This window comes from Oryzias latipes, chromosome 2 (assembly GCF_002234675.1).
Source record: "Oryzias latipes chromosome 2, ASM223467v1".
Classification (NCBI taxonomy): domain Eukaryota; kingdom Metazoa; phylum Chordata; class Actinopteri; order Beloniformes; family Adrianichthyidae; genus Oryzias; species Oryzias latipes.
Window position 1 is genome coordinate 11,200,827 of NC_019860.2, and position 27,868 is coordinate 11,228,694.

Sequence of the window (27,868 nt, forward strand, 5' to 3'; positions counted from 1 at the left end):
CTCCCTAACATAACATAACATAAACACGAGAAAACATGAGTCAAAGTAAATGGCAGTCCACTCCTACATCTCTAAACTCCATATAGCTGGTTTTGGGAGAGGTGGGAGATGTCAAATGAGCCTCCTTTGGTCTTCTTCCTGGTTCGTTTTATAGCAGGTGTGATTCCAGGTGTGACTTCTGGCAGCCAATCCACTCCTGGTGTTGAAGCATCACACCAATCGCAGCCCGGCACCTGAACACTGACATTTGCAAGACACAAAAAGAAAACCACACAAAGAAAAACGTCCTGGAACGTAACAGGCTAATTTAGGTGTCCAGGGGCCTGTTTCAGAAAGGAGGTTCGACCAACTCTGAGGTTGAACCTGAACTCTGAGTTGGTCAATCGGGAGATTAACAACTCTGAGTTTTCTGTTTCAGAGAAGCTGATCCGAGTTAGGTCAATCAACTCTGAGTGGACTGATTCGGAGGTGAGCGTGAGCACCGCGACTATAAGAAGCCATTATCAATGGAGCGCAGATATCACGAGTCACCATGGCAACTGTGGAAAAAAAGAGGTCTGCGTATTTTTCGCCAGCTGAACTTGACGTGCTGCTGCAGAGTTACAGTGAATATGAGCACATATTCCAGAAGAAAAGCAACACCGCTGCATCTGCAAAACAGAGACAGTTAGCGTGGGAAAACATAGCTGCTCAAGTTAATGCCTAAGTTTGCATTTAAATCATTGTTATAAAATATTGGCTGTAATAACTTTTTAAATAGCGTACGGTGTGAAATAAAAAATGGTGATATTTAGGAGTACTTTTGAAGTGTTATTCCTGGTGTAAATGCATAAAATGCTGCATAGTGTACAGAACCAATCTGGGGAAAAATGCATTTAACGTCGGTAATGTTTAGAGGACTTTTATGTTAACCTTCCCCTCTTGCAAACGTTGGTCAGTTTAATATTAATACATGCAATTGTGTTTTTAAAAGTGAACTTTTGTCTACTGTTGAACCTTTCGCTGCGCGAAGACTTCTCCTTTCTTTTCTCTCGTCTTTCCGACCGACCGTGGTCAGAAGCGCAGGGGAGATTTCCTTCAGGGCCGAAGGGAATTCTCCTTCGGGGTTCACTTCCCGTTGGAAACCCTCAGCCTCCAGAGCGGATTAAGAATGACTCCAAAACAGTTATTCTGGGAATGACACCATCTCTTTATTTAACTAAGTGCTCCGTCCTCCGAACACACAATATATTCCCCGCACACACCTCTGCTCCGTGCTCACCCCCCCCCCCCCATCTGCACCTGCAATCGCCCCTCCCCTTGTCTCTCGTGGCTCGCACCCCGCTCAGCACACACACGCTGCAACACTACCCTTGTATTGATCAAGTGGTATAGGTTTATATGGGATTAAGAAAGTAAGCAGTGCTAGCAAATTGTGTTTCCATAAAGTAATTGTTACATTAATCTAATTCAATGTCCCTGATTTCATTTCCATGTAGATGCAATCCTGCAGGAATTAAAATAACATGGCAGCAGTTAAAAGTGAAAAAGAAATTGAGTCTTCTCAAAATCCTCTCACGACGTAAATGTAATTCTCTATGAATTAATGCAGCCTCCTCGTCTATTGGGTCCTCTAAAAAAGGACAAGCCATTCTTGTCACGTAGACCGTCTCTGTGTGACGGAAATGTGGGCAATGAAGGTTAAAGCGAAAAATACGTCGTTCGTCTTTAAAAAGGGGAGGGGACCAGCAGAAACTTCGAGTTTGGAGAATAAAACCTGCTCCTGACCAGGTTAGGTTCACAGCGTAAGTAACCATGGACACTGACTCCGAGTAGAAGTTACCTCTCTTTCAGAAACGGGTTTGACTTACTCTGCTTTCTCTGGTTTAACAAACCTCCCATTCTGAAACGGAAAACCCAGGGTTTCCCTGATTTCAGGGTTAATGCACTCAGAGTTTACACTTAACCTCCTTTCTGAAACAGGCCCCAGAAAGACGCCATATAAATAAAATGTATTATTATTATCATTATAATTATTATTAACAATAATAAGCATCGGCTTTGAAATTACTTGCAAAAGAAACAAGATCCATCTTCAAGGTTCCTCTAGAAGGTTAATTAAAACCTGTTTCTATTCTTCTGGAATTTCTAACAACAGAACTAAATATGTAAAAGCTGAATTTTAACTCTTTGGTTGACAGCTCCACCTTGTGGCCACATTTAAGAACCACAGAAACTGAAAGAAAAGTTGGAGCTGGGTAAATTCTAACATTGTTTATAATTATAGATATGACACAAAACTATGACTGCTCTCTTATAAAATAACAAAATGTGACTTTTCATGTAGAAAAAATTCTTCTAAAAGCTTTAGGAGCAAGATAAAAACAGAAAAAAATGATAGTGACCCACAGTTTACAGTGGTATGACGCTCAATAACAATAGCAGACATGTTTTATTATATTTTCTTTAGTCTGGTAAATAAATCACAGCTTCAGAACTCAGATTCCACATGTCTTTATTTTTTTCTTTACATTTGACATTTCTCACTTTTTTCGTTTTTTTTTTTAACTCAGTTTCCATTTCTAATTTTCTGCCTAAATATGCTCATTCCAAGGCTAATCCACTAAATCTCAATCTGTCAAATCCACATTCAATAGAAAAACAGAAAATTCTCACTTTTAAAAGCTCTGCCCCCCTCCCTCCCATGTCAGGTTTTTACCATCTGCTGCCTTGACAAAAACACCATCTGAAGTTTCGGGAGACGACAGTGAGAAATGCTGCAGGTAAGAAACATTGACGACAAAAAAAAAAAAAAAACATGTTGAGTAGAGAAGATTATTTACAGAACATCTGCTACTTTCATTATTCATATCAGTGCTAAGCAGTTAAGATGCAAATACAAGTCAAAGGGAAAACATTAGCTGCTGCTACAGTCCTGCTTTGGTTTGGGAAAAAAATAATATTTATTATCAAATACATGAAAATGTGTCATAAAAAAAGTTAATTCCTAGTGAATAGAACAAAAATTTTAAGTTTGCAGTTGTTTTTCTTTTCTTTTGATTTTAACTTTAAATAACATGAATAAAAAATATTAAAAATTGTCTATATAGTTCAGATTTTACATTTCCGTATTTTTTATTGGAATGACAATACACTTTTTTTAAATATTAATTTGGAACCTGTCATTTGATTAAAATATTACATAATTCATTTTAATTTATAGAGCATCTTTACTTTGTACATAATATCTCTCTTAGTTCATTCATCTTCTAATTCATTCATCTTCTAAACCCGTTTTGTCCCCTGTCACGGGGCTGCTGGAGCCTATCCCGGGCGCTCGTGGGCCAAGGCAGGGGACCTCCTGGACAGGTTGCCAGTTTGTGGCAGGGCCAAACATCACATCACAAAACCATGCTCACTTATATTCATACCTAGTGACAATTTACAGTAACCAATTAACCGATGAAGCATGTTTTTGGACGGTGGGAGGAAGCTGGAGTCTCTGGAGAGAACTCACACACCACAGCCCTATTTTCTCAGTTGAATTATTAAATATAAAACAAAACTCTTAATTAGTGTTGTAACTCAAAATCTATAGATTATAATTCAAATGTATGAGAATAAATTCTTAGCATGAAAAACAGTTTGTGCCAGTTTTACTGCAAAATGTACCAAAGTGTAAAGTGCCACAGAGAAAAGAAACTTTGGAGAAAGTTTTTATGAAAAAAAAAACAACAACAGTGCATTCAGTAATGCTAATGTTCACTTCCTTTCAGTTTGGAATAATGAGCCTTTGGAAAAACAAAAAGGAATGAACCAATCAGGAAAGAGATTTTAGGTGCAAAAATCAAGAGATTTCAACGAATCTCAAGCTTGACTCTCTGCTGCCCCCTGGTGACGGAATAAAAACGTCATCATCTTCCTCCTCGCCATCCGCTTCGTAGATGGCGGTCATGGGGGCACCATGAAGGCGGCAGCGGGCAGCAAAGCGCCGGCTGGCGGAGCAGGGTGGGGTCAGAGAGCGGGTTCGGATGTTTGAGGAGGAGGAGGACAGAATTAAGAGGGGGGAGGAGGCAAGGAGGTGACTGAGTGTGGGATCTTGTTGTCTCGATGCGAGCATTGTGGCAATGATGCAGGAAGACATGGAGGTCAAGGGGGCCTCTTCAGTTGGGGTGGTGGCGAGGCCATATCTCAGGTTCTCAGGTTTTGCTTGGTGTGCAGCTTGAGGTGGCGCCCTCTGGCAGTCAGTGGAAGCAAACGGCGTCCGAACGATGCGAAGCCTCTCAGCTGCTGAGATCTGAGAGGAGGAGCGACTGCCCTTCCTAAGCAGGAGGGCTTTGAAGCTCTCACTCCTCCCCGAGCGCTGGCTCCAAAGGGAGGAGGTCCAAGTCTTTTGTGAGACGGGTACAGTGATAGACTCTGTTGAGGATGAAGAAGAGAGGCGCTGTCTCTCCTCATGCGAATCTTTTCTGCCGAGCATCTTTCGTTTTGACCTAAAAAGCATGAAAGCTCCATAAGATTTACAGTTTTTATATGTCAGAGCACAAAGGAAAAGGAAAGAAAAAAAAGAATTATCAGGTGACACTGTTGCAATGCCTAAAGAAGATTTTATTGATGGTTTCTTAATCTTTGTCAATAATGACACTAACATTGACTCAAAAAGTAGCTCCGCCCCTCATTCTCAGGGATTGTTTAGCACCAAACAATGCGTGTCTGTAAAATGTATGCTGTACAGTACTCTGGACTTGTCTGACAAGATGGTGTCTGTTCACAATGTGGATTGGACGTGACGTCACATGCAAGTGATATTTAGAGCATTCATATCTTCTTCTGGGTATTTTCCCTGTGGCAAATTCCTACTGGAGGGTACAAGTTAGCCCCAACCTCAGGCCTGCTTTCTAGGTCAATCCAGCTAACGTAATGGAGCATGCTGTTTTTCATTCATCCAGCGGTTTAAAATGCTTTTAGTCTCAAAAGGACTTGTTTGCCACAAGAAAACCTACCAAAGACATTAACCCCAGACGACTTAGCTCCTATCATCCCACAAACTATCAAAACATTTTGCTTTATTGATCTTCATGGGCATGGACTCTTCTTTCGTCTATGCCTTAGCTATGGTCTTTTTGAGCTTGCCAGAACCAAATTTCAGTGATCCCCCACTTTCACGTAGTTACCAGCCTGCAAGGAAGCCAGCTGGTCAAGAATATTTCACGGTGAGCAACAGCTCATTCTACCGCTTCCTGAATTGGTACCAGCCAAAGTTTGTGCCCCTGCATGGAGAAATAGCATCAGCTGACTCAGAAGTGGCCGGAAAATATCCTGATACGCTGAAGAACATAATCATGGAAAATAATTATCATCCAGATGAATGAATGATGGATGAAACCGGATGAAACTCTTCTGGAAGAATATACCCTCTCGCACTTGAAGGAGGAAACACGGGCTCCTGGTTTTAAGGCACAGAGTGACAGAGTGACTCTCCTAATGTGAGGCTATAAAATACGCTACAGTACAGTCTATTGTTCTGAAATGAAACAAAACAAAACTCTTAAAGTTGAGCAATATTCCAATGTTTTTTAATGAATGTTTTATAAAGCATCAGAACTGTTTCAGAAGGGTTTTTCATGAGGACGAATTGGTGATGGACATTTTTCGGCCATGGGGGAGGGGTTGCATTCGTGGATTCTGCGGATTCCTTGGTGTCTCTGGGCCCCCCAAATACGTGGGGAATACTGTATTTTGTGATTTTCCTGATCGATCTGTTCTTGGTTTTTATGTCAGATGTTTTTCCTGACATAACTCTACATTCACTCGGACTTGCGATTGGTGCATAGAAGCTCTAAGTTGCGTCCCCTTGTGGTCGCATTGGTCTTTGGATAACATGTTTGAGCTTTACTACACCTAAACATAAAAAAGAACATTCCTGAATCTATGGATATCAAAACTAAAAGCAAATGAATAAGCAGTAAACCCTTAGGGGAAAAGGGTGTCTGTAGAAATAAGCATCACAACACTAAGACCTAGGGAAACTTCAGACTAGAGACTTTGGTTACAGACTAAAAGGAAAAAGCTAAACTTTCCATCTCCATCATGTATAACAAGACAAGTGAAACTAGCAGAATGCTTTGCATTTCTATTAGGAACCAGGAGCTAAAACTGGCTTTCTTTATTAGTCATTTCATCATTTTTACCTGCAGACCACATATGGTCATTTATGCAGTGCCTTCCCACACTGTACTGCTCCAGAGGCAGAGGTAGGAATCAAGCAAATACGTCAGAATGCGTTTGTGATGGTTGGAAACTGATGAGGTTTTTAGGTTTTTATCAAAGTGTTGCTACCTGTGGATGACTGCAAAGAGATCCTCTGTGGTTCGAGGTCGCCTTGAGACAAACATCTGTTCCGCTGAAACGTTCACCAACAAGTTACCTGAAAATGACAAAACATTACATTCTATTATTCCTTTTCTTGCCCGTAAACCTTTCTAAGGCACACCTGGCCTATTTCTTATGATGTTTTACTGACCCCCTACTAATGAAAATGGATAAAGCAATAGTGCTTGCTTCAATTATATTTATTCTTCTATGACTTAACAGTTGAGTCTGTTAAAACCTAAAACAGGTTAAACCAAGATGAGAAAAGATTCTCCCACACTGACTAAAAATAATAAAGTTTAGACCATCTTTGGGTAAACAGTGTTGTAGCTAGCTCTAAGACTGCATGCTAAAAAATGGAGCATCTGACTCCGGCGGATCTAATGCCAAAGTTCAAAGGTACTAAAACCTTTAGCCCAACAGTCAGAAAAGAAAAGATCAGTTAAAAAAAAATACATAGACACAATTTTTTCAAGCTCCACATAACAATTCCTACTGTCAAGACCTGACAGTTAAGAGACTGACAGCAGGCCACACAGACAAGAACCCTAAAGTAGAACTGGAGGTACTTGAGGACCTTCAGTATAAGCATGGAGCTGGTAAGAGCTGTACGAATGTGCTGCAATCCCAGAGTGCCAAAGTCTCTGCTACTCTTGCGGTTTACCCATCTTGTCACAGATTTTCTTGTGGACATCTGTCAAGTCAGCAACTTCCCAGATTGTTGGATGATTTAGACTGACAGAGCAATGAAAGGCTCAGGAAGCCTTTCCAGGCTTTTTGAGTTAAATTGCTAGTTAGGTGGGACAAACCCTAATCATTTTCCAACATTTGCATTTTTTCAAAATATTTAAATTTTGAAAAAACAAACAAACAGAATTTTGAGTTTTCATTATTAAGAAACCATAGCCATCATTTCAAGAAATTAAAGATGTGAACCTGTATGAACCTGAATCTAATATTAGAGCTGTGATCACTATCCGATTCCAAATCATTTGATTTTGAATATCTGCCGATACTTGGTCCCGATCCAATACTTCAATCCAAGTTCAATAATGGATTGAAATCTTTTAGTCATTAGTCGTCTGGTCTCAGCTTTCACCTGCTCGCTTTAACTAGTGTTTTCCCCATCAGCAAGAGATGTGGCCTACTTTATTCCAAACAAAACCTACATTTCGTTATAGGCAGGACTCTCCAGGGTAAAACATGTGACCTAATTATAAGAGGACCTACAGCTCCAGTTTAAAGAATGTATACCTGTGAAGGAAATTGTTTTATTATTGTCATTGTTTAATTGTATTGGTTTAAATGTATGTTTAAATGTTAACTCAGATTGACCGTTTTACCTTTTTTAGACAGCAATGTGTGTAACTATGCGAATCATCCACACCACTTTAGACATACCGGATCGGTCGAGGCCCGGGTTAACAACGACCGCCACCGATGCTGTTAACCTACAGGGTGTCGGTGGAAATTTGACTACTGTTGGTCGAAGAAAGAGAGGAGGCAGAAGGGTCCGTGGCCAGAGAGAGAAGGGAAAAGGCAGGAACATAGGTTTGAGAATAGGGACTCTTAACGTTGGCACAATGACAGGGAAAGGCAGAGAGCTGGCAGACATGATGGAGAGAAGGAAGGTAGATGTACTGTGTGTGCAGGAGACAAGGTGGAAGGGCAGCAAGGCACGTAGTATTGGAGGAGGATACAAACTGTTCTATCATGGTGTTGATAGGAAGAGAAACGGGGTAGGAGTGATTCTGAAGGGGGAGTTTGTAAACAGGGTTCTAGAGGTGAAAAGAGTCTCAGACAGGATGATGAGCCTAAAGTTGGAAATTGAAGGGGTGATGGTGAATGTAGTCAGTGGGTATGCGCCACAGGTTGGCTGTGAGTTAGAAGTGAAGGAGAGATTCTGGAGTGAGTTGGATGAGGTCATAGAGAGTTTTCCCAGAGGAGAGAGAGTTGTTATTGGAGCAGACTTTAATGGGCATGTTGGTGAGGGCAACAGAGGTGATGAGGAGGTGATGGGCAGGTTTGGTGTGAAGGAAAGGAATCTGGAAGGACAGATGGTGGTGGACTTTGCGAAGAGGATGGAAATGGCTGTAGTCAACACTTACTTCCAGAAGAGAGAGGAACATAGAGTGACATACAGAAGTGGAGGTAGGAGTACTCAGGTGGACTACATCCTATGCAGACGAGGTCATTTGAGAGAGGTTAATGACTGCAAAGTGGTAGTAGGAGAGAGTGTAGCCAGACAGCACCGCATGGTGGTGTGTAAGATGACTCTGGAGGTCAGGAAGAAGAAGAGAGGGAAAACAGAAAAGAAGACCAAGTGGTGGAAGCTACAGAATGAAGAAACTTGTGAGGAATTTAGGCAGAAGTTGAGACAGGTCCTGGGTGGTCAGGATGAGCTTCCAGATGACTGGGAAACTACAGCAGAGATTATCAGGGAAACAGGTAGGAAGGTGCTTGGTGTGTCATCTGGAAAGAGGAAAGACGGTAAAGAGACTTGGTGGTGGAATGAGGAAGTACAGGAATGCGTCCAGAGGAAGAGGTTGGCTAAAAAGAAGTGGGATGTAGAAAGGACTGAGGAAGGTAGACAGGAGTACAAGGAAGCGCAGCGTAGAGTGAAGAGAGAGGTGGCAAAGGCCAAACAGAAAGCTTATGATGAGCTATATGACAGGTTAGACACAAAGGAAGGAGAGAAGGACTTGTACAGACTAGCCAGACAGAGAGACAGAGATGGGAAGGACGTGCAACAGGTAAGAGTGATAAAGGACAGAGATGGAAAGGTGCTAACAACCCAGGAGAGTGTACAGAAAAGATGGAAGGAGTATTTTGAGGAGCTGATGAACGTGGAAAATGACAGGGAAAGAAGGGAGGAAGATGTGGTTGTTGTGGAGCAGGAAGTAGCAGAGATTGGAAAGGATGAGGTTAGGAAGGCTCTGAAAAGGATGAAGAGCGGAAAGGCCGTTGGTCCTGATGACGTACCTGTGGAGGTATGGAAGTGCTTAGGAGAGACAGCAGTGGAATTTCTAACGAGGTTGTTCAATAGGATTTTAGAGAGTGAGAAGATGCCCGTGGAATGGAGGAGAAGCGTTCCCGCTTCCGATCTTTAAGAACAAGGGTGACACGCAGAACTGCAGCAACTATAGAGGAATAAAGTTGATGAGCCACACAATGAAGCTGTGGGAAAGAGTAGTGGAAGCCAGGCTTAGGAAGAAGGTGGAGATTTGTGAGCAGCAGTATGGTTTCATGCCCCGTAAGAGCACCACTGATGCCATTTTTGCTTTGAGAATGTTGATGGAAAAGTACAGAGATGGTCAGAAGGAGCTGCATTGTGTGTTCGTAGATTTAGAGAAGGCGTATGACAGGGTGCCGAGGGAGGAGCTGTGGTACTGTATGAGATTGTCTGGAGTGGCAGAGAAGTATGTCAGAGTAGTTCAGGACATGTATGAGAGAAGTATGACGGTGGTGAGATGTGCTGTAGGTCAGACAGAGGAGTTCAAGGTGGAGGTGGGACTACACCAAGGATCAGCTTTGAGTCCTTTTTTGTTTGCTATGCTGATGGACAGGCTGACAGACGAGGTAAGACAGGAATCTCCCTGGACAATGATGTTTGCAGATGACATTGTAATTTGCAGTGAGAGTAGAGAGCAGGTGGAGGAACAGCTAGAGAGGTGGAGGTTTGCTCTGGAAAGAAGAGGCATGAAGGTCAGTCATAGTAAGACAGAATACATGTGTCTGAACGAGAGGGATCAAGGTAGAAGCGTTAGGTTACAGGGGGCTGAGGTGAAGAAGGTGCAGGAGTTTAAGTACTTGGGGTCAACAGTTCAGTGTGATGGGGAGTGTGGAAAAGAGGTGAAGAGGCGAGTGCAGGCAGGTTGGAGCGGGTGGAGGAAAGTGTCAGGAGTGTTGTGTGACAGAAGAGTGTCAGCAAGACTCAAAGGAAAGGTGTACAAGACAGTGGTGAGACCAGCTCTGCTCTATGGGTTAGAGACGGTAGCAGTGAGACAGAGACAAGAGGCTGAGATGGAGGTAGCGGAGATGAAGATGTTGAGGTTCTCTTTAGGAGTGACCAGGTTAGACAGGATAAGGAACGAGTACATCAGAGGGACGGCTCATGTTGCCTGTGTTAGGGACAAAGTCAGAGAAGCCAGACTGAGATGGTTTGGACATGTTCAGAGGAGGGATAGTGGATATATTGGTAGAAGGATGTTGGAGATGGAGCTGCCTGGCAGGAGGGCAAGAGGACGGCCAAAGAGGAGATACATGGATGTCTTAACAGAGGACATGAAGTTGGCTAATGTTAGGGTAGAAGATGTTCATGATAGAGTGAGGTGGAAAAGGATGATTCGCTGTGGCGACCCCTGATGGGAAAAGCCGAAAGAGAAAGAAGAAGAAGACAGCAATGTGTGTCTGTTCATCTGCTTCTCATCCCCAGCTAGGAAGAGGGGGTTTTACGACACACTGTCCTGAGTTGATAAGGAATACTGTTTGAACAAATGGGTCATTAAACAACACCCCCTAATGAACTTTTCTCTTTGTCTTGAAATTGTAACCTCCCATTTGAATTCTTAATAAAAGCAGCACGAGGAGAGGCAGAACCTTTGAGAAGAGAAGCGTGGTGGACGTTTTCTGTCACACTTGCTTTTCTCCCTCGTGCATGAGAAACTTGATTCTTGTTGTGGTCTGTTGTTTATAATTGTGTTTTTCTTTAATGTCTAGATGCATTTATCTGACAAAACCCCAATACATGATAGTACTTTTAGGGGCAACCCAAGGTAATCAAACATTGTGTTATACTTATAGAACAATGAAAACAATTCATGTAGATTTTAGCCCTGGCCTGAATCTAACTCAGTCTCTGAATAAGTTTAGTTTGATTAGATTATCAGATTTTGTTGATAACACACTGAAAAAGGAAATGAGTTTAGTCATTTTTAGAAATCTTTTTATTTGCACAGTTTGGGTCAATGAAAAGACCTAAGCTATTTGTAAAGGAACAAAGAAAGGGGTTAAGGTAGGGACAGCGGCAATGGCTACAATCTACTTACTGTTATTCATTAGTAAGTAGAGAAATTCAACCAAAATGGCAGAGTGAAATGAGGATTTGAAACGCGAATTGAGAAAAATTTGGTATTTTCAAGGGCTTTTTTCATTGTTGCTAACATCGATATAAAATAGATTATTCTGTAATATTTTGCTTCAAATCACTAAAGTTTTTCTTTTCTCTTTTAATGAAAAAAATGATCATATAAGTGGCTGGATCGCTCAGTTGGTTAGGTGCAAGACCCTTCACGCTACTGCCTAACTATGTAGCCACAAGGGGGCCCAAGTCTGGGTTTCCCTGTGCCGGTCCCCAATACAGGGTTGTGTCAGGAAGCACATCCAGCTTAAAAATCTCTGCCAAACAACCTGTGTGAATTAGTGAAAGCAGATTCACTGTGGCGACCCATATAGGGATTTGCCGAGATACGAACAGCAAAATTTCCAGAAGATTAGCATGCTATGCTACAATGTACTCTACTCACTTTCTGAAGATGTGTTGACAACATTTGACTCCTCATCTCTTTTCTGGAATTGTTCCACTTCACCAGCCTGTTTCTCACCCACTTCCTGTATCAGAAGGTCTGGTAGTGACAGCTCCCCCTGCAGGCTGTCGGCAGAAAGCACGCTACTGATGGAGAACCGGCTCCCATCTATGATGTCGCACAAATTTTTAGAGTCAATCAAGTCGCGATTGTGGACGTTGATGGTTCTCAGCCTTTCTCTTCTGCCTTTCACCATATCCTGCTCGTCCTCTGATGAAGATGACAACGATGATGAGGATGATGACGAAGAGGATGATGACGAAGAAGAGGGAGAAGGCTCCGTTTTTGGTGACAACATCAGAAGCTGCTTTCCGAGCCTTCTCTTTCTCCTCCTGTTCGGTTTGTACTTTTTGTTGGTTGACGTCACCATCATCGTCACAACTGTGTCCCTCCCTCTCACAGCAACCCTTTTCTCCTCAGCTTCCTCTTCATCTTCGGCCATGGATGACCTCATTATTTTTCTATTAAAAGGTTTCCCTTCATCCTGGTAGGATGTTGTCTTGACAGCACAGTAGGGATCTACTTTTGCAGTTTGTCTAGTTTGTTTCCAGGGGGAGGTATTGTCACTTATACCCGTGGGACCATCATGGCCCTTAGTGTCTATGGTGAAACTGCTCTTTATGGACGCATTTGCGGCTGTTGTTTTGGCTGTGGGTCCAGATGCACTCATCTCACCCTTAGGATTGCCAGTTTTTGAAATGCCGTCAGGTGGAGCGGTTGGACCAAAAGATTCTCCCACGTTTTTAGGTACAAACTGTGTTTTTTCTTTTTTGGGTGATGCCAAGGAAAGCTCTGGTTTCTTGTCCAAAACCGGTGGCTTCTGGCTATACGAAGAGCTTGTGGGTGATTCTTTAGGGGTCTCACAGTGACCTGTAGTCACCAAATTGTCGGTAGTGCACCTCACAAGTTTTGGTGACTGTGAGCTCTTGGAATTATGTGCAGGCAGTGGTTTGTAAAAGCACTCGGCGGGAACACGGGATGGGCTGTTCGGTCCTGAAGCATGTGCTGCAATCTGTCCACTGCTTTTGCCTCCAGCTGTTCCTCGTTTGACTTTCGGGGAAGCTGCTGGATCCTGAAGGCAAAAATCAGGCTTCTTTGGGGGAACAGGTTTCTCTGGGGAATTGGTCTTCCTTGTCATGTTTGACCTAAAGTTAGCAGCTGTGTTTTTCACATCTGCTGATGTCAAATCTCCCTTGGCAGCATCCTTTTTTGTCACATAATTTTTATTTTCTGATGGCTCTGGTATGTCTCCTCTCTTTTTCTCTGCAGTATTGGTTAGCTCTGTCTCTAAGAGCCATTGTTCTTGGTTTACAACTGTATTGATCTTTGTTTTCTCTGTAATGTGACTCATTTTAACCCAAGGACTCTCTGAATCACAGATTTCTAAGTTTCCCAGAGAAGGACCCCTGACTGCATTTTTTCTCTGATGTTGAGTGGATGAGAAGCTTTGGATGGGTTGACCATTTTTTAGAGTGTCTGGATCTCTTTGGTCAGAATCAGCAGACTCATTACCAGTCATCCTGGTTTCAGGTTTAGTTTGCATGTTGTCTGTCAGTGAAGGTACCTTGGCTTCATCACTGCCTGGGCTGTAAGAGTTACCCACAAAACCATTCACCTCATCCTGAATAATGTCACTGAAAGCATCTTGTAAACTTGACTCAGCTAGCTCAACTTCAGTGTTGCTGAAAGTTTCAGAAATCACTACATCTAACTCAGCTCTGTAATGTTGAGCATTCTTGTCAGGTGCCTGTGAACCAGCTTGGGTGAGGAGCACACCATCATCTGTGTTGTTGTTGGCCCTCTGCTCCTCTTGGTTCTTGACAGAGCGGAGCTTGACGCACCGCAAAGCTTGCGTAGTTACCAGCGGGCCGGGAGGTGAGGCCGCTTTATGATCGTCATGATCTGAGGAAGTATCAGAATTAGGGGGGTAGAAGGAGAAGAAGGATGTCGAATAAGAAGGAGGAGACATCTGTGGTGGAGGTGGTGGAGGAGGAAGATCCGGCAGTTCTGAGAGGTCCAAAGACTGAATGGGTGGTGGGGAAAGCGGTGGAGGAGGGATATTAGGCGGCAGTTTGCAGCCCACAGCTTGATCAGAAGTCCTTTTCACTGCGTAGGAGTAGGGAGGTGGAGGAGGCCTAGCAGAAGAGGGGAAAGGAGAATGTGAAGGTTGAAGAAGAGGTGGAGGTGGAGCAGGAAGTGGTGGAGGATTTGAAACAATGAAAGACACATTGGTAGGAAAGCAAATGTTTGGGGTAGGACACGTAGGAGGTGGTGGAGGAGGTGGTGGAGGAGGTAAAGAAGGTAGGGATTCTGGGAAGGGTGGAAGAGGTGGGTAAGAAAAGGGAGATGGGTTGGAAGAGACACTGTGTTTGGTAAATGTGAGAGGCTCACGGGCACAGAACTTGGAGTCAGGAGTAGTAGGAGCAGATGAAGAACAAAAAAATTGTGGAAGGGGAGGAGGTGGAGGGGGAGGAGGGAGAAGAGGATGCCTGGCTGAGGAGTCGGAAGACGTGAAGGAGGAGAGGGAGGAGGTGGAGGAGAATGAGGAAGAAGGAGAAGAGAGGAGCGAGGACTTTCTCTCTGGCACTGGTGGCTTTGGCTTCCCATCAGCTCTGGATTTTTTTCTTTGCAGGGAAGAAGCCGGAGGCAAAGGAAAGGAGGTGGAGCAGGAGGAGGAGAAGGGGCATGGTGGTAATGTGGGGAAAGCTCCTATGCCTGGTGTGAGAGGGGAGGAGGGACTAAGGGGAGAGGACACTGGAGTACCAGGCGTTGGTGTGTTAGATTGGCTTGAGTAGCCGCTGGACGGAGAGGCAAGGCGCTGAATCCCTGCAACCGAAAAGTCAGGCGAATCCTGGTTGTGAGGAAATTTCAGCCGTTCATCTTTTGAGCCTGAAGGCTTTGAACTGAGGACATGGGAGTGGTCATGGCTTGTCTGCGTGGAGTCAAAAGGGGGTGAGTCGGGAGAGGTTACCATGTGCGGCTTTAAAGGCTCAAAGCTTGTGACAGTTCTGCAGTTCGACCCACTCTGCTGCTGTTTGGCGTTGCTTTGAGGAACCCAAGGATCATAAAAGACCTGCGGAGATAAGGTGGGTGTACGCATAGCAGAGCGCTCCATGCGAGGACTGCGCTCTAGACGCAAGCTTGAAGAGGACCGGGAGGGCTTGTTGCGACCAGATCGACGCCTCAAAGAGTCTGAACGTACTGGCGGAGGAGGTGGTCGTTTGGACTTGCGCAGAGAGATACTGCGAGTGACAGTAGGGGAATAAAAGGAGGAAGTGCTGGATTTCCTTCGGGTCAATGAAGAAGAGGAGGTGATCTCCGAACAACAAGAGTTACTGTCCACGCATGAGGGGGTTGAACGGCCAGAAGAGAGCAGAGGGTCACAGTTCCAGTTTTCCTCAGACATGTCTCTTGTCTTTTGGATGCCGCCACTGTGAACACTGGAGCTGGGGGAGATGGGCTCGTAGTTCCATCTCTTGCCATCGCAAGAGTCACTGTCATGAAGGTACTGGGCATTGATAGCCTTGTCATCTAGAGTCTGGTAACTAAACTGGGAGACTGAGTCAGAAATGGAGGAGGTGGACAAGTAGTGGGAGCAGGATGGATCCTCAGCTATGGCCTTTTTATTGAAATGACTGCATTCTGATTGGTGAAGATGACAGGGAGTATTGGAGGTGGAGTTTACAGTGGTAGAAAGGAAACAAAGGCAGGATGAGGAAAGAGACTCTGGTACGACTCTGGCATTTGTGTCAAAGAAGAGCTGGGGATGCAGGTCACTAGGGAAACCTTGTAGATCCCATGACTGGAGATGAAAACAAGAGATAAAGCTTGAGAATCTTAATTTTTGAGTTTCGTCTTTTATGAGCAATAATTCCTTCTAGACATACCTGGCAATAAGATGAAGAGGCACTGATCATCTGGTAGGGATCACTGTCAGAACTGAAGTTGAAAGTTGGGGAGAGCTCTGTTTGGATCTCAGCGGTGGGTTGTCTTTCGATGTGCGGGGAGGTTAGGAGGGTAGCCATGAGACTAGACATCCCCTCGCCTTTTGGGGCACGAATCCTCCTTGATGAAAGCTGTTCCGTCCTAATCATGTCCCCTCCCTCTTCTACTTCCTCCTCTTTGTTCTTCTGTCTCCTGGAGGAACTGCAGGAAGAGGCAGGCCGACCGACTGTTGAAAACTGACCGGGAAGGTCAACAGAGACCGAAGCCTTGGAAGTCGCATCATCTTGTAAATTTGATTCGGTTTTGCGGCGGCTTAGTTTTCGGGATCGCCGGGACAATGAGTCGCTGTTTGAGAGTGTTCTCCGAAAACTGGCTTGACGATCAAAACTCTCACCTAAAATGAAAACAAAAAACCCAGGAAAAGGTCATTCACATTATGACACGGATTTGATTTTGGTTCCAGATTTATCAAGTTTTAGTGGATTGTTTTAGTTTTGTAACAAGTCCGGGACCAAGTAATTGCTATTGGTTATCAGCAGGGCCTTATAAAATTCAAACTGATTTAAACTTTACTGTACCTTAAAAAATCCGGTGAAAAAAAATACCCAATAAATGTTCATATGCTCAAACAAGGTGTAAAGGACTCATTAAAGTTTGATTCACTTTTACTAAACATAAATGATGGTCTGGCAACTCATCCAGGGTGTGCCCTGCCTTCGCCCAAAAATGGCTTGGATAGACTTGAGCTTATGATTGATAAATTGATTAATGCACAACAATATTGCAAATGAAATGTGTCCACATAAAGTCCAAAAAGTTGCTCACCAGGACATTTCCGCTTTATAAATATGCCCCTTTATTAGCATCTGAAATGAGTTCCAGTCCCAGTCGGGTACTTTATTACTTCTTTTGGCCAGTTTGTCAACACGTGTCATATCAGTGGTTGTTCTACCAAAGGCTCAATGCTTTAGAAGCCTTTTTGACAAATGAGGCTCAAAAGAAGAATCTTACTTAAAAGTCCCAGTGTTATTGTCCATAAGCCCACATTTACAAAGAAACTTGAAACTGAATGTGGATGAGAGTCCTCCTGTACCTGTGACATTGATAGGGACTATATCAGCTGCGACAGCCTCCGCCTGCCTCCTCATCTTTTCTTCCGGTGTTGGAAGGCGTTGAATCGGCTCCGTCTCCGTGTCCCAATTTGATTCAAAGGTTGGTGTTAACCCGTCAGTGCAGGAGGTGAGACTGATGGGGTTCAAGACCAGTGGGGTCATAGGTCGACCTTTAGTCAGGAAAAACCTTTCATCGTCATCTGAAGATGCTGATGACTACAAAACAGAAAAAATAAAGCACATTGAACCAAAGCAAAGCATGGAAAATATGAACTCCAATGTGGACCAAACAAACTAAATGTAAAGGAGTCTAGTAATCTGCAAATTACTCTACAAATGGGTTTTCCTCTCTCCTAGTTTGTTTTAGAGGAGTTTAGTCTTCATTTACCTTTCTCCTCCAGAATGAAAACTTGAAACAAACTGAAAAGCAAGACTGAGACAAAAAGTCCAAAGCTCTGGAGTGCTAGGAGGATGAAGGATGGAAGCAAGGGTGAAAGAGAAGAAAAAAACGAGACTATAAGTAGAAAATATGTTTGCAGCTTATAGTGGAACCAATTTGAAGGACATTGTATCTTAAAGAATGATATTTTTATGAAAAACACACTTTTTTAAATTGAAAAAGTACATACTTACTTTGTTGAACAAGGGAATTGAAATGCAAAAAATTAATTTAAAAAGAGTCTAATTATATGACTAAATAAAAATATTTCCCTAAAAAGTAACAGCTATCTGTTAAGAAAAACTGTAGTCATCGTAATTAAACCATTGTTTTAGATCACAGAAGGAAAAAGTTCACAAATACAACTGACTCTGCTTTTCTTTTGAGTGTTTATTTTCTTGTTTTGTTTCCAACCTACCATCTTCCTGCTTCTGTCCCTCCACCCTCTATGTGCGCTGCCATCTGATTGGTCCACACCTGAGAGGGGAGAGAAAGTGGGGCTTGGTGGGCAGGGCTTAGAGCCAGGACTCTGCTGAGCTGGCCAATGGAAGGCTTTAGAAACATGATAGAGACATACAGATAGAGACAATCAATGAAAGGCAGAATTATGCAAGATAAAGCAAGATTAAGATTATGGACGCCTTTCTGTGGAGATGTTCTGGGCATGTCTCACTGGGGGAGACTCCGAGGAAGACCCAGGACATGCTGGAGAAGCTAAATCTCTCAACTGGCCTATGAACATACTCAGGTCCCCCCAAACAAGCTGGACGAAATGACCGGGGGGAGGGAAGTCTGGGTATCTTTGTTTAGACCCTGTGACCCGTTCCCAGATGAGAAAATGGATGAATGGATAGATGGAGAAAAGATTACAAACCCAATCTTCTTTTCGCAGTAATCGTTTTATTAGACATACTATAATTTGATCCACAATGCCACCAACAGAATTTTGCACTGCCAAAATAAAGCAGAAGGGCCACTTTGCTCCTTCCAATTTAACAACATTCATTAATTGGGCATTTGGGTAGAAAATTGTGAAACTTTAATTTTGGTGGGAAAAGCTTCCAATCAAATATGTGTAACGTTGAACTTTTATCATTGACTGTATAAGAGAACTAGACCGAGGTACAGTACTTCTCTCTCTTGTGTTCCAAGTAGGAAGTCTCCACTGGTCCCAAAAATCCAAAATCCCATAGACTTCTATTGAGAAATAAACGACTATTACTCACTCATTCTGTTTAACAGAATAACAAATTTTACTCTGCAACCTTTTTTCTAGCATGTTCACAATAATCCCTATTTTTTTCCCATGATATTTTGAGATTGAGATTTTTCCCACTTGTGGCTGGAGCCTATCCTGGCACGATAGGCTCTGGCAGCCCCGTGACCCCGAAAGGGAATAAACGGAACAAGAGGACTGAATGATATTTTTGCTGTAGTGCAAGGTATTCCAGTTATAAACTGACTAATCAGATCCCTCAAATAAAGTAGGTGATGTCACATCGAATGTTTGAAGTGTTGATTGACTGATTTTCTCAACTCTGCTTTCAGTGGAAGGGGTGTGGTTTTCTACCATACTTACTCCTGATTGGAGCTAGGGGTTGCCATAGAACGAAGACTCAGACAGACTCTGACCAATCACGTCTGGTTCCATAACGGCGACGGCTGTATCGCGGAGAAATGGCGACTGAACAATTATGCGGTTGGAACCAGAAGCAAGTCATTTTCTATGGGTGACGTCACGCTCGCTCAGCATGTCCACACTTATACAGTCAATGGAAATTTAAACTCAAACCTCAGCCTCCAGTGGTCATTTAAGGAACTGCAACTTTTGGTACTTTGAGTTGACTTTAAATTTGGGAGAGAATGGTGGCATTTGAGTAATGCAGAGGAATAAAACATTTTCAATTGGCCTCAAATAAAGGGCATGGAAGAAATAATAACACAGTACAAGAATGGGAAGCTACAACACCCGTTTATACTTGACTTTGTTTGATGTAAATGGCTGGAGTCAAGGGGTCACTAGGTGAAAACAACGTCTGTCAAAGTCAATCTAATCCAACACTGAGGACTCAGAGTGTGAATCTACTCAGAGCACTGATCTGATGATTGGCAGGACCACCCACATGCAGGTTTGCACCGCCTCAACCTCAACAGGGTTCTGCTCTGTTTTCCATAGAATGGAATAAACCATACCTGAATATTTTCTGCAGGAACTTACAATTAGATTGGATACAAATCTATTATGATCGAGGAAAAACTGAGTTAATTTAAACAACAGTTTAACATATCTTTTTAAATATTAATCAGTGTTTGTAATCTTTTAATAAATTGTGTCCACTCTGTCCTAAACTCTTGTAAGAAAACAGTAAATGCCACACGCTCACCTCTAAGATCATCTGCGCTGTTAGACTGTCTCTTCCCACGAATGAAGCGCAGTCCCTGCTGGGGCTTTTGGGTAGTGTAGTGAACGGCCCACTTACTATCTCCATCCCCTGCAGCACAAAGAAAAAGAAAGAGAGAGCTTGGTGTGAGGCTTCTTTCTTGTTTCAGCAAATTCACTCACAGAGTGGGGAGCAGTGATGAGGAGGGGGCTGCAGCACTCAGCACATCTGAAGGTGACCGCGGCTCCAAACTCAAACAAACAGCTGTCTGATTAACCATGAGTGCTGCATCTAAAGGTGACAGTAAAGTCTCAGTTTTATGCTCTTTTGAGCAGAAAATTATTCAAATGAACACAAAAAATGACTATAAACAAGCAATAAAATAGAAACTCAAACATTTTGGGGGGTTCTACGTGCTAATTATTTTTAATTAAACTCAAAATTAAAACAAAAAAGCATTCATTATTAATAATTCATAAAATAGTGTTTAGCCTCAAATACAAAGGGTCATTTTTAAAATAAATATATCCCCCATTTACACAATGAATATTTAATATAACTGCAGCTGTAACAACATCTTTTATCATTGGTCTTTAAACAAAAACCATCAGTTTCCAAAGAGGCTTTGAATGTTACAAAAAATCAATTAGAAGAATTCTTCAAAAAGATATCAGGATTCAGGGAAACAAGAAGATATAGGAACCCAATTATTTCACAAGACACTTCATAAAGCTTCACTGGTACCAAAGACAAATTCTCAGTCAGGGCACACTAATCCAACTTTAAATATTTATGAAGAAGTCAGCAAAACTGCACAATAAAACCGGTCAAAATGGCTGTAAGAGTTCCGGAGATCAAGATAACTCGTCATTTACCCTCTTCAGATTCCTCCTAACTATTTTCTGATTCTTCGGGCTAAGATGTTTGTTGATCTTGTGTCAACAAACACAAAATTTGGAAGCCTAAAGCTACGTTCACATTGCCCTGGGCAATGTCCATTCAAGTGACCACTTTTAATGAAAAGTCTATGTAAATATGCATAAATGCTCGTAAACGCATTGATTTGGGTTCCGCGTTCAAAATGTTTGTGTTCATGCGTAGCCTCTCAAGTTTTTACGAATATTTTTGGGCTATATGCAGAATACACGCGGTTGACATTTGAACCAGGTCAAACTTTGACCAATCAGGGACTTATATTTGGTAGTGATGCATGGATTTGGTTTATGTTGTGAACCAAGACATGTTGGCAACCCTGTCGACATCTGGATGTGTTTTTCAAATAAAGATAAACCAAGGCCACTCTCCTAACATGATGGTAGGTAATCCATAGTCGCCATCACAAAGTCGCTAACAATCAACCAAACCGTTTCCATTTCGTGCCCAAATCAGGAGATTTGCACCGCTTTGGCATTTTGCACCAAGCCTTTTCCAACTGTAGGTGGCAGTCAAGCGTTAGTAAACAGTAGAAAAAAAGAACACGAAGAAGAAGCACCTTCCTGCTTGTCCAGTGTGAACATCATGGGCTAAACACACCTTCATGAACATGCGCTCTCAAATGCATGCTGTATACGTAGCTTCACAGTAATTTTAAGTCATTAGCAATGGCCGAAAAAACCTTTGAGGAGGTCTTATAGGGGTTATTTCAAAAGTTCTTGAAGGGTTAGGTGATCAGAAGTGTAGGAAGAAGAACCATTAAGAATGTTCCATCAGTCTTTAGTGGTTCGCTTGTTTCAAGGGTTTTTGTGAAAGCTCCAGAGACTCTGGATTCAATGAAAAAATTGAAGTTTCTCTGAGGTCCCAATGACAAATCAGACCCCTTTAAACAAACCAGGAGAACTTGGCTTCAAACAAGAGGATGGTACTGGAATCCTTAGTTGAGTCAATGACTTGCAGAGAAACTGCTGACCTGAAGTGTGGCCAATCAGAAAGCCAGATTTTTATGGGTCATGTTCAGGCAGCTGGTGATCGTTTGATTAATTGATAAATCTGCACTCACCTGAAGTCTTCCTGAGGTACCTGAGGACAGATTTAATCGCCGCTCCGATCAGAACCATGACGACGACACAGCTGCACAGACTCACACACAGTGGTGAGGCTGCAGTGAAAAGAGCCGAGCAACAGCAGCAATGCAGCTTGACTCGCTGCGACGCTGCTCTCCTCCCACTCTCCACCTACACTTACCCCCCCCCCCCCCCCCCCGTCACTTTCCCCACTCTCTTTCTTTTTTTTACCTCATCCATACACCAACACACACACACACAGTCTCACACAAGTCCTGTTGGCAGCACGCCAGCACACGTATGTGCCTTTCATCAGTGTCACCAGGTGATGAAGGTCACCTGCTAGTGCGGCATACGCCGACACACAAGCGCGTTTGCTTTGAGGATGCATAGTACAGCACTTCTCTGTGTTTTGGTGTGTGTCTGTGAGCTGATCAGCCTGCAGTGATTGAAGCCAACAACACATTCACCTGCAGGGCGCATTCGGAAACAGATGAGTCAAGAAACAAAAACCGCACAGGGTCTTTTTCAGGGTCTTCCTAATTGGTGCAGCAGATGTTTGAGTTTTCGCCTGTTTTTTGCATCGTTTTAGTTAAGTTTTTGTATTTTTGCTGCATTCTTGCAATAAAGTCAGTTGCATTTTTTTTATTGTCAGAGATAATAAAATTAATTTTATTTCTGTATTACGGAAGACAAGAACGGCCTACATTGTTTACCAGCACTTATTCTTGTTTTCTCCTGATAACACGTTTCGTGATAATGAAGGCTAGAATTTTTCATTTATCTACAATCTGCAGCAAAATAAGGTACTTTGTCAGAAAAAATGTTTAACACCAGAAGAACTGATCAATTTATAACTGAGTACTTTAATTGTGGTCTAACTCAGGTGAGGATTATGCTGATGTTATGAGTCATAAACAACGTCCAAATCAGTCATCCTTACTTGGGGAGAAGGTTGGCCAGGCGACGACTGCGCAGGCAGCTGCAGTTCAGCGATCCTGCAATTGTTGTCATTTTTATCAGTGACCAGATGAATGGGTCAGGCCGTCTATACAGTTACAGAATGATGCATGACAGATTTTTCCATGTCTACAATCAGATATACAGTGATCACCATGAAAAATCTAGTGTTTTTGTCCTAACAAGAAACAACATCTCGTGGTCTTGCTATAGACAAAAAATTGTTTTCTCGTGACAACAAGATAGTTGATGTCGTTATCACGAGAAAATGGTGGCAAAAAGAAAGGTAGTTGTCATTATCACTGGAAAACAGGGGAAAAGAAGAAAGGTAGATGTCATGATGACAAAAAGACAATGATGTTATCACGAAAAAATAAGGGGGAAAAAATAAATGTATATGTCCTCATCACTAGAAAATTATGACAAAATGGTCTAGAAAACCCCCCCCTCGCTACTATGTATTTACTTTTTCGTCAATTGCTATGTTTTTCAATTATCTTTTATTTTATCTTTCATAAATTATTATTGTTTTGTCTCTTTAACAACTTTTCCTGAGTCTTTGTTTCTTCTTCACATCATTTTCTAGTTTTTTTTCTTCTGACATTTTTTTGCCACGTTGCTTTTTTCTTGTCTGTTCTTTCAGACAGAGCTTCAGAAGGATCTCCTCAACTCCAAAGACTCCACTGTAAATCTATCTTTGATCAACACATTCTTCAAGCTCTACATAAGTTATTTCTCCACTGAGCTCCATGTGCCCGATAACTCTCTGGATGGAGTTCGTCTTCATCACCTTCATCTTCAGTCACAAAATGGGGCAGTTCCAGTCTGGAAGTGTGCCGATTATGTGGGACAGAAGGAGCAGCTAATTACCGTCTTTAAGGCTGACAGCCCTGCTGTCTGTTCCTCATCTCCCCACTGTTTTTAATTAGTTTCATTAATTAGACTCTAAATGGGCCACGTTATCATTATGTCACATTGTTATATAAAGTCCCAATAGATTTAAATCTAGACTGTCGCTGCTGGCCAATCAAAGAATAGATGGGGCGGGGCCTCCCATGCGCCAACAACAGTAAAAATATTTCAGAAATGTGATATTTAAGCGGTTCCAAGTCCAGATCCAGGTGTGGTTTACCTGGATTATGTGGAAGTGAAGCAAACAGGTGCCGCAGCCATAAGGAGTATTCATCTGTTCTTGCCAGAATTAGCCGAACGTGTGGAGCAGCAACTAATCTCTACACACACACACACACCAAGGAGATTATACACTCAGGGGAGGTCATTAAACAAGAGCGCAGAGTTGTTTGAAAGTAACAGACGAGCAAAGCTGTGATGCATTATTGATTAGCGTGTGTGCATCAGCGGGTGTGAGCAGTGTCAGATCACATCTGCAAACATTGAGCTGGAATCTTTTATCCATGTTTACAATGACTTTGCAGACATAGAAATGGATTTCTGAAAGCCAAAGTACCAGGATTGCGTCATAGAGATTCCTAATGTGATCAATAAAATCAGCGCTCTTTTTGCTAAATTAATAATTTAAAGGCTGCATGTGACAAACATAGGCAGACTATAGGAAACAGATTGATATCATTCCCAATCTGCATGGCCATTTCAATACCTATCCTGACCGTACTACTTTAAATATATCTGCTGTCAACGTGCCTTATTGGGGGCCGCATGGTCCAAACACAAGTAACTTTACAACTTTACAATATATCATATATAAGGTTGTTCATAACGGTATATGTCCAAACAATGGTCGGCAGGATTAGAAATGTTTGCAGAAAAAAAAAAACACTTGGCAGACTGTATTGATTTAGTATCATCGAGGAAAGTCAGGTACCTTTGATTAGAACTTAAAGTGGTTATTTATGGGAAAATACCGTAGAAGCAATTTTGATCATATTGATTATCATATTGATTATCAAGAGAATTAAGGACAAAAAAACACGTTTTAATTGTTGACAGATTGTTCACATTGCCTTTGTTCACACCTGATCAAGCAACATCTTTCAATTTGAAGTCTATGTAAAAGTAAATGATTGTATATATGCTTTTTGGGCCTCTGCGTTCAAACTCTCGCTACGCCAATTTGTAACCCTTGTGCTATCCTAGGCACTTTAACATTGGGAGTTGGGTCATCTAGACCCACTAAACAGTGCTCTGAACCTTTTTTCTTCAATGATTTGTGATCTTCACTGGTGTCCATGGATTACATAAAATCTTTCACCCTGTATCCACCTTTTTCATGGTAAGGAGAACACGTCAACATAAGGGTAGAGTCATCTAAGATAACACAAGGGTTAAGACCATTTTGTGGACCCTACATAAAAAACCACGTTGAACTTTGACCAATCGGGAACTCGGATTTGGTAGTGACGTATGGATGACATCCCTTTCAATTCACGGAAGTACCAACTGTTTGAAATTTGATCTTGAAGGAGAAATCAATAATTTCAGTTTATGTCCTGTTGGAATTCTATGATACTAAGTCTTTCCAAAATCGAAATAGAGCTGTGAAAGAAAAAGCCTGGAGAAAATTTAATCAAATTTGAATCACTTCGACATTTCGCACTAAGCCTCTTCCAACTGTAGGTAAATGCGCTAGTCTCGGGTAGTGACAGTCCAGTGTGAACACTAAATGTAAAAAGCATGTTCTCAAACATGCATCACATGATCGCTCAAGTCCTTTTCATACAACGAACAAAAAAACACCTTATCAATACTTATATTTAGTTGTTGTTACAAGCACACAATTACACATAATTATTTTGTTTGTTGGAACAACTACATAGAAGGAGCACAAAATAAAATCTGGATAAATCTCAATGCTATCCCTCGTTTAGTATGTCCACATACTTTTTGTCAGGAGAAAAGGATACAAGTCAAACTGTTTCAAACCAAACAGTTCAAACCCAAACCTGATCATCCCACTGAAGTTAACAATGGCTTCAAATTGAAACTATAACTCTTCAACTCACTTGAATCTGAAAACACAGCAACCAGCAACGCTTGGAGCCTCGTGAGTGAAAAAAAGGTAACCTTGATGTCAACAAATCACGAGTCTACCGCCTTTGTATAAATCTATGCAGTCTAGTTTATGCTTTCATGGCGTTGTGAATCTGGCAAAAAAAAACAGCAGGAACTATGACCCATTTAACAAGGAAGATGTCACCGGTGATACCTGAATAACTCATGCTCTTTGACAAGCCGTAATTTTTCGATCATTTACCCAATCAACGTGAATCAGCTGATTCTGGCGCAGAAAAAAGCAGCTTTGGACTGATATGCAACACTATATGCAACGGAAAGACTATCACTGTGAAACTGCTGTTCACTGCGACAGAATCAGCTGATTTAGGTTACTATGTAAACACTAGAGCTAAAACTCCGATGTCAAAGGGGTTAAGGATTGACACTGATAATTCAATTGTGCTAATGTTCTGATTTACTGGTCTATAGCTACTGTCCTTGACATTTTTACAGCCCAAAAACATTTGTAATATTAGGATTAGAACATCCAGCATCCAGGTTCAACAAATCAGAATGAAACTCGTCAAAGTGTCAAAAGTATTCGGTACCAAAGACTTAAAATTTGTCCATATGGACAATGAAGGAGCCGTATCGGCAACACCAAACCAAGACATCCAAATTCCAACATTTTTATGACTTGTTTTGCCAGCAAAAGAAAAAAAAATGACAAAAGATGTTGACGTGTCTAAATAAGCTGAGATGAAGAGATAAAAATACTATTCTTGTAAAGCAAACATGACCATTAGGAAGGCAGTTCTCAAAGATACAGATACTTGCAACAATAACTACATATCACTCAAAACTGAGCTATACCTTTATGAAGAAGGGGTGTGGTTTGCAAGGGTTGCTGCTTGGAGCCCCTCCCACGACGGGATTTGAAGGCGAAGAATTTCGTCTTGCGATTCCTGGTGGGCTGATAATGGTACTGCGGAGGTACCTGCGGCTCTTTCAGAGGGTTTGCACTGTTACGATAGGAGGGCACGGGCAAGAGGTAGCTAGGTATTGTGACAGGTTGGGAGGTAAATGAGCAAGTTTGGTGCCGATGGTTGAGGATCGGGTAGGATGTGTGCTGCCCCACAGTCGGCGGGAACGGTTGATTGGGTTTTTCTTGAGCTTCCGGAGCATGAAAGAGTTTCCCCTGTACTTCAGGGGTGACAGAAGGATGAATGTGGGGGCGTGGTGGGAGGTGCCAGGGGTTGTTGCCCAGACACTGAAGATTAGCTGTAGGGAGTTTTCTGTCGCCCAAGGTGGACCTCGGCCTGCAGCCACCTTTTGCATTTATCGCCAAGATGGCGTCATGTTGCTGGTAGATTTTGGCGCTTAGCAGGCGCCGCCTTAGACTTCCTTCTGTTTTTGGCTGCAGAACGGGCATCTTGCGTGGAAGGAGCTCATCTCTTTCTTCATCAGGACCTCCATTCCAACAGTGGGATTTCACGCTAGGCCCCGCCCCCTCCCCACTGAGACACTCTACATAGGAAATCATCCTGGTCTAGAGACTTACTAGCTAAAGGATGAATGTCCGTGCATTTTAAAGCTAGAAATCAACTTCCAGAACATTACCTTACCATAATAGGAAGTTTGAACTTTCAGAATAAATACTAATGAGCCAGTTTGATTTTAAACCCACAACAATAAAACATTAAGAGACCTCCATAAATGTCCAAAGAAAACTGTTTCTTCAAAGAAAATTTAGCTAAGGTAAAATAATTTGTTTTGCATTCAAAGTTTTGCATTCAAAGTAAAAAAAAAAAGCATGTTTAAAAAAAGTAAAGAATAAAAGCTTTCTCTTCAGTCTTGTAGAGTTAAAGCAGGCTTTAATCCTTGGAAAATCTTCACAAAAAAGTTATTTCAAAGCAAAATTTTCCATCCATCGTAGTTAAAAGCACGAAAAAGCATCCTTAAACATCCACTTGTCGGAATAAAATCAGGGGCTTGACGTTTCTGGCAGAAAAATCCGGTAGGTCTTTGAAGCTTTTTTTTATTTCAAGACCAGGAAGATCCCCCACTTCTCCGTCTTGGACAAACTCCACTGTCGTACTTTAATCATGTGTTTTCTTCAGAT

General features: G+C 42.2%; 1 protein-coding gene across 4 annotated transcripts; it reads right to left on the reverse strand.

Annotated features, from left to right (window-relative positions):
• Positions 1-2,477: 2,477 nt before the first annotated feature.
• On the reverse strand, positions 2,478-27,868 carry LOC101167935 (serine-rich adhesin for platelets-like). Of its 4 annotated transcripts, XM_023964444.1 has the most exons (10): positions 26,620-27,868; positions 19,817-19,924; positions 17,851-17,984; positions 17,382-17,456; positions 16,975-17,209; positions 15,824-16,275; positions 11,877-15,738; positions 6,319-6,406; positions 6,171-6,216; positions 4,375-4,472 (listed from the first exon to the last, which is right to left on the reverse strand). In XM_023964444.1, exons 1-9 carry the CDS (start codon positions 27,287-27,289, stop codon positions 6,192-6,194), a joined length of 5,649 nt encoding a protein of 1,882 aa, XP_023820212.1. In that variant the 5' UTR covers positions 27,290-27,868; the 3' UTR covers positions 4,375-4,472; positions 6,171-6,191. The 4 variants fall into 4 exon arrangements, with proteins under 4 accessions (XP_023820202.1, XP_020563697.2, XP_023820206.1 ...); XM_023964434.1 differs by lacking the exon at positions 6,171-6,216 and having other exon boundaries at positions 2,478-4,472; positions 26,620-27,865; XM_020708038.2 differs by lacking the exons at positions 6,171-6,216; positions 26,620-27,868 and adding an exon at positions 21,810-21,950 and having other exon boundaries at positions 2,478-4,472.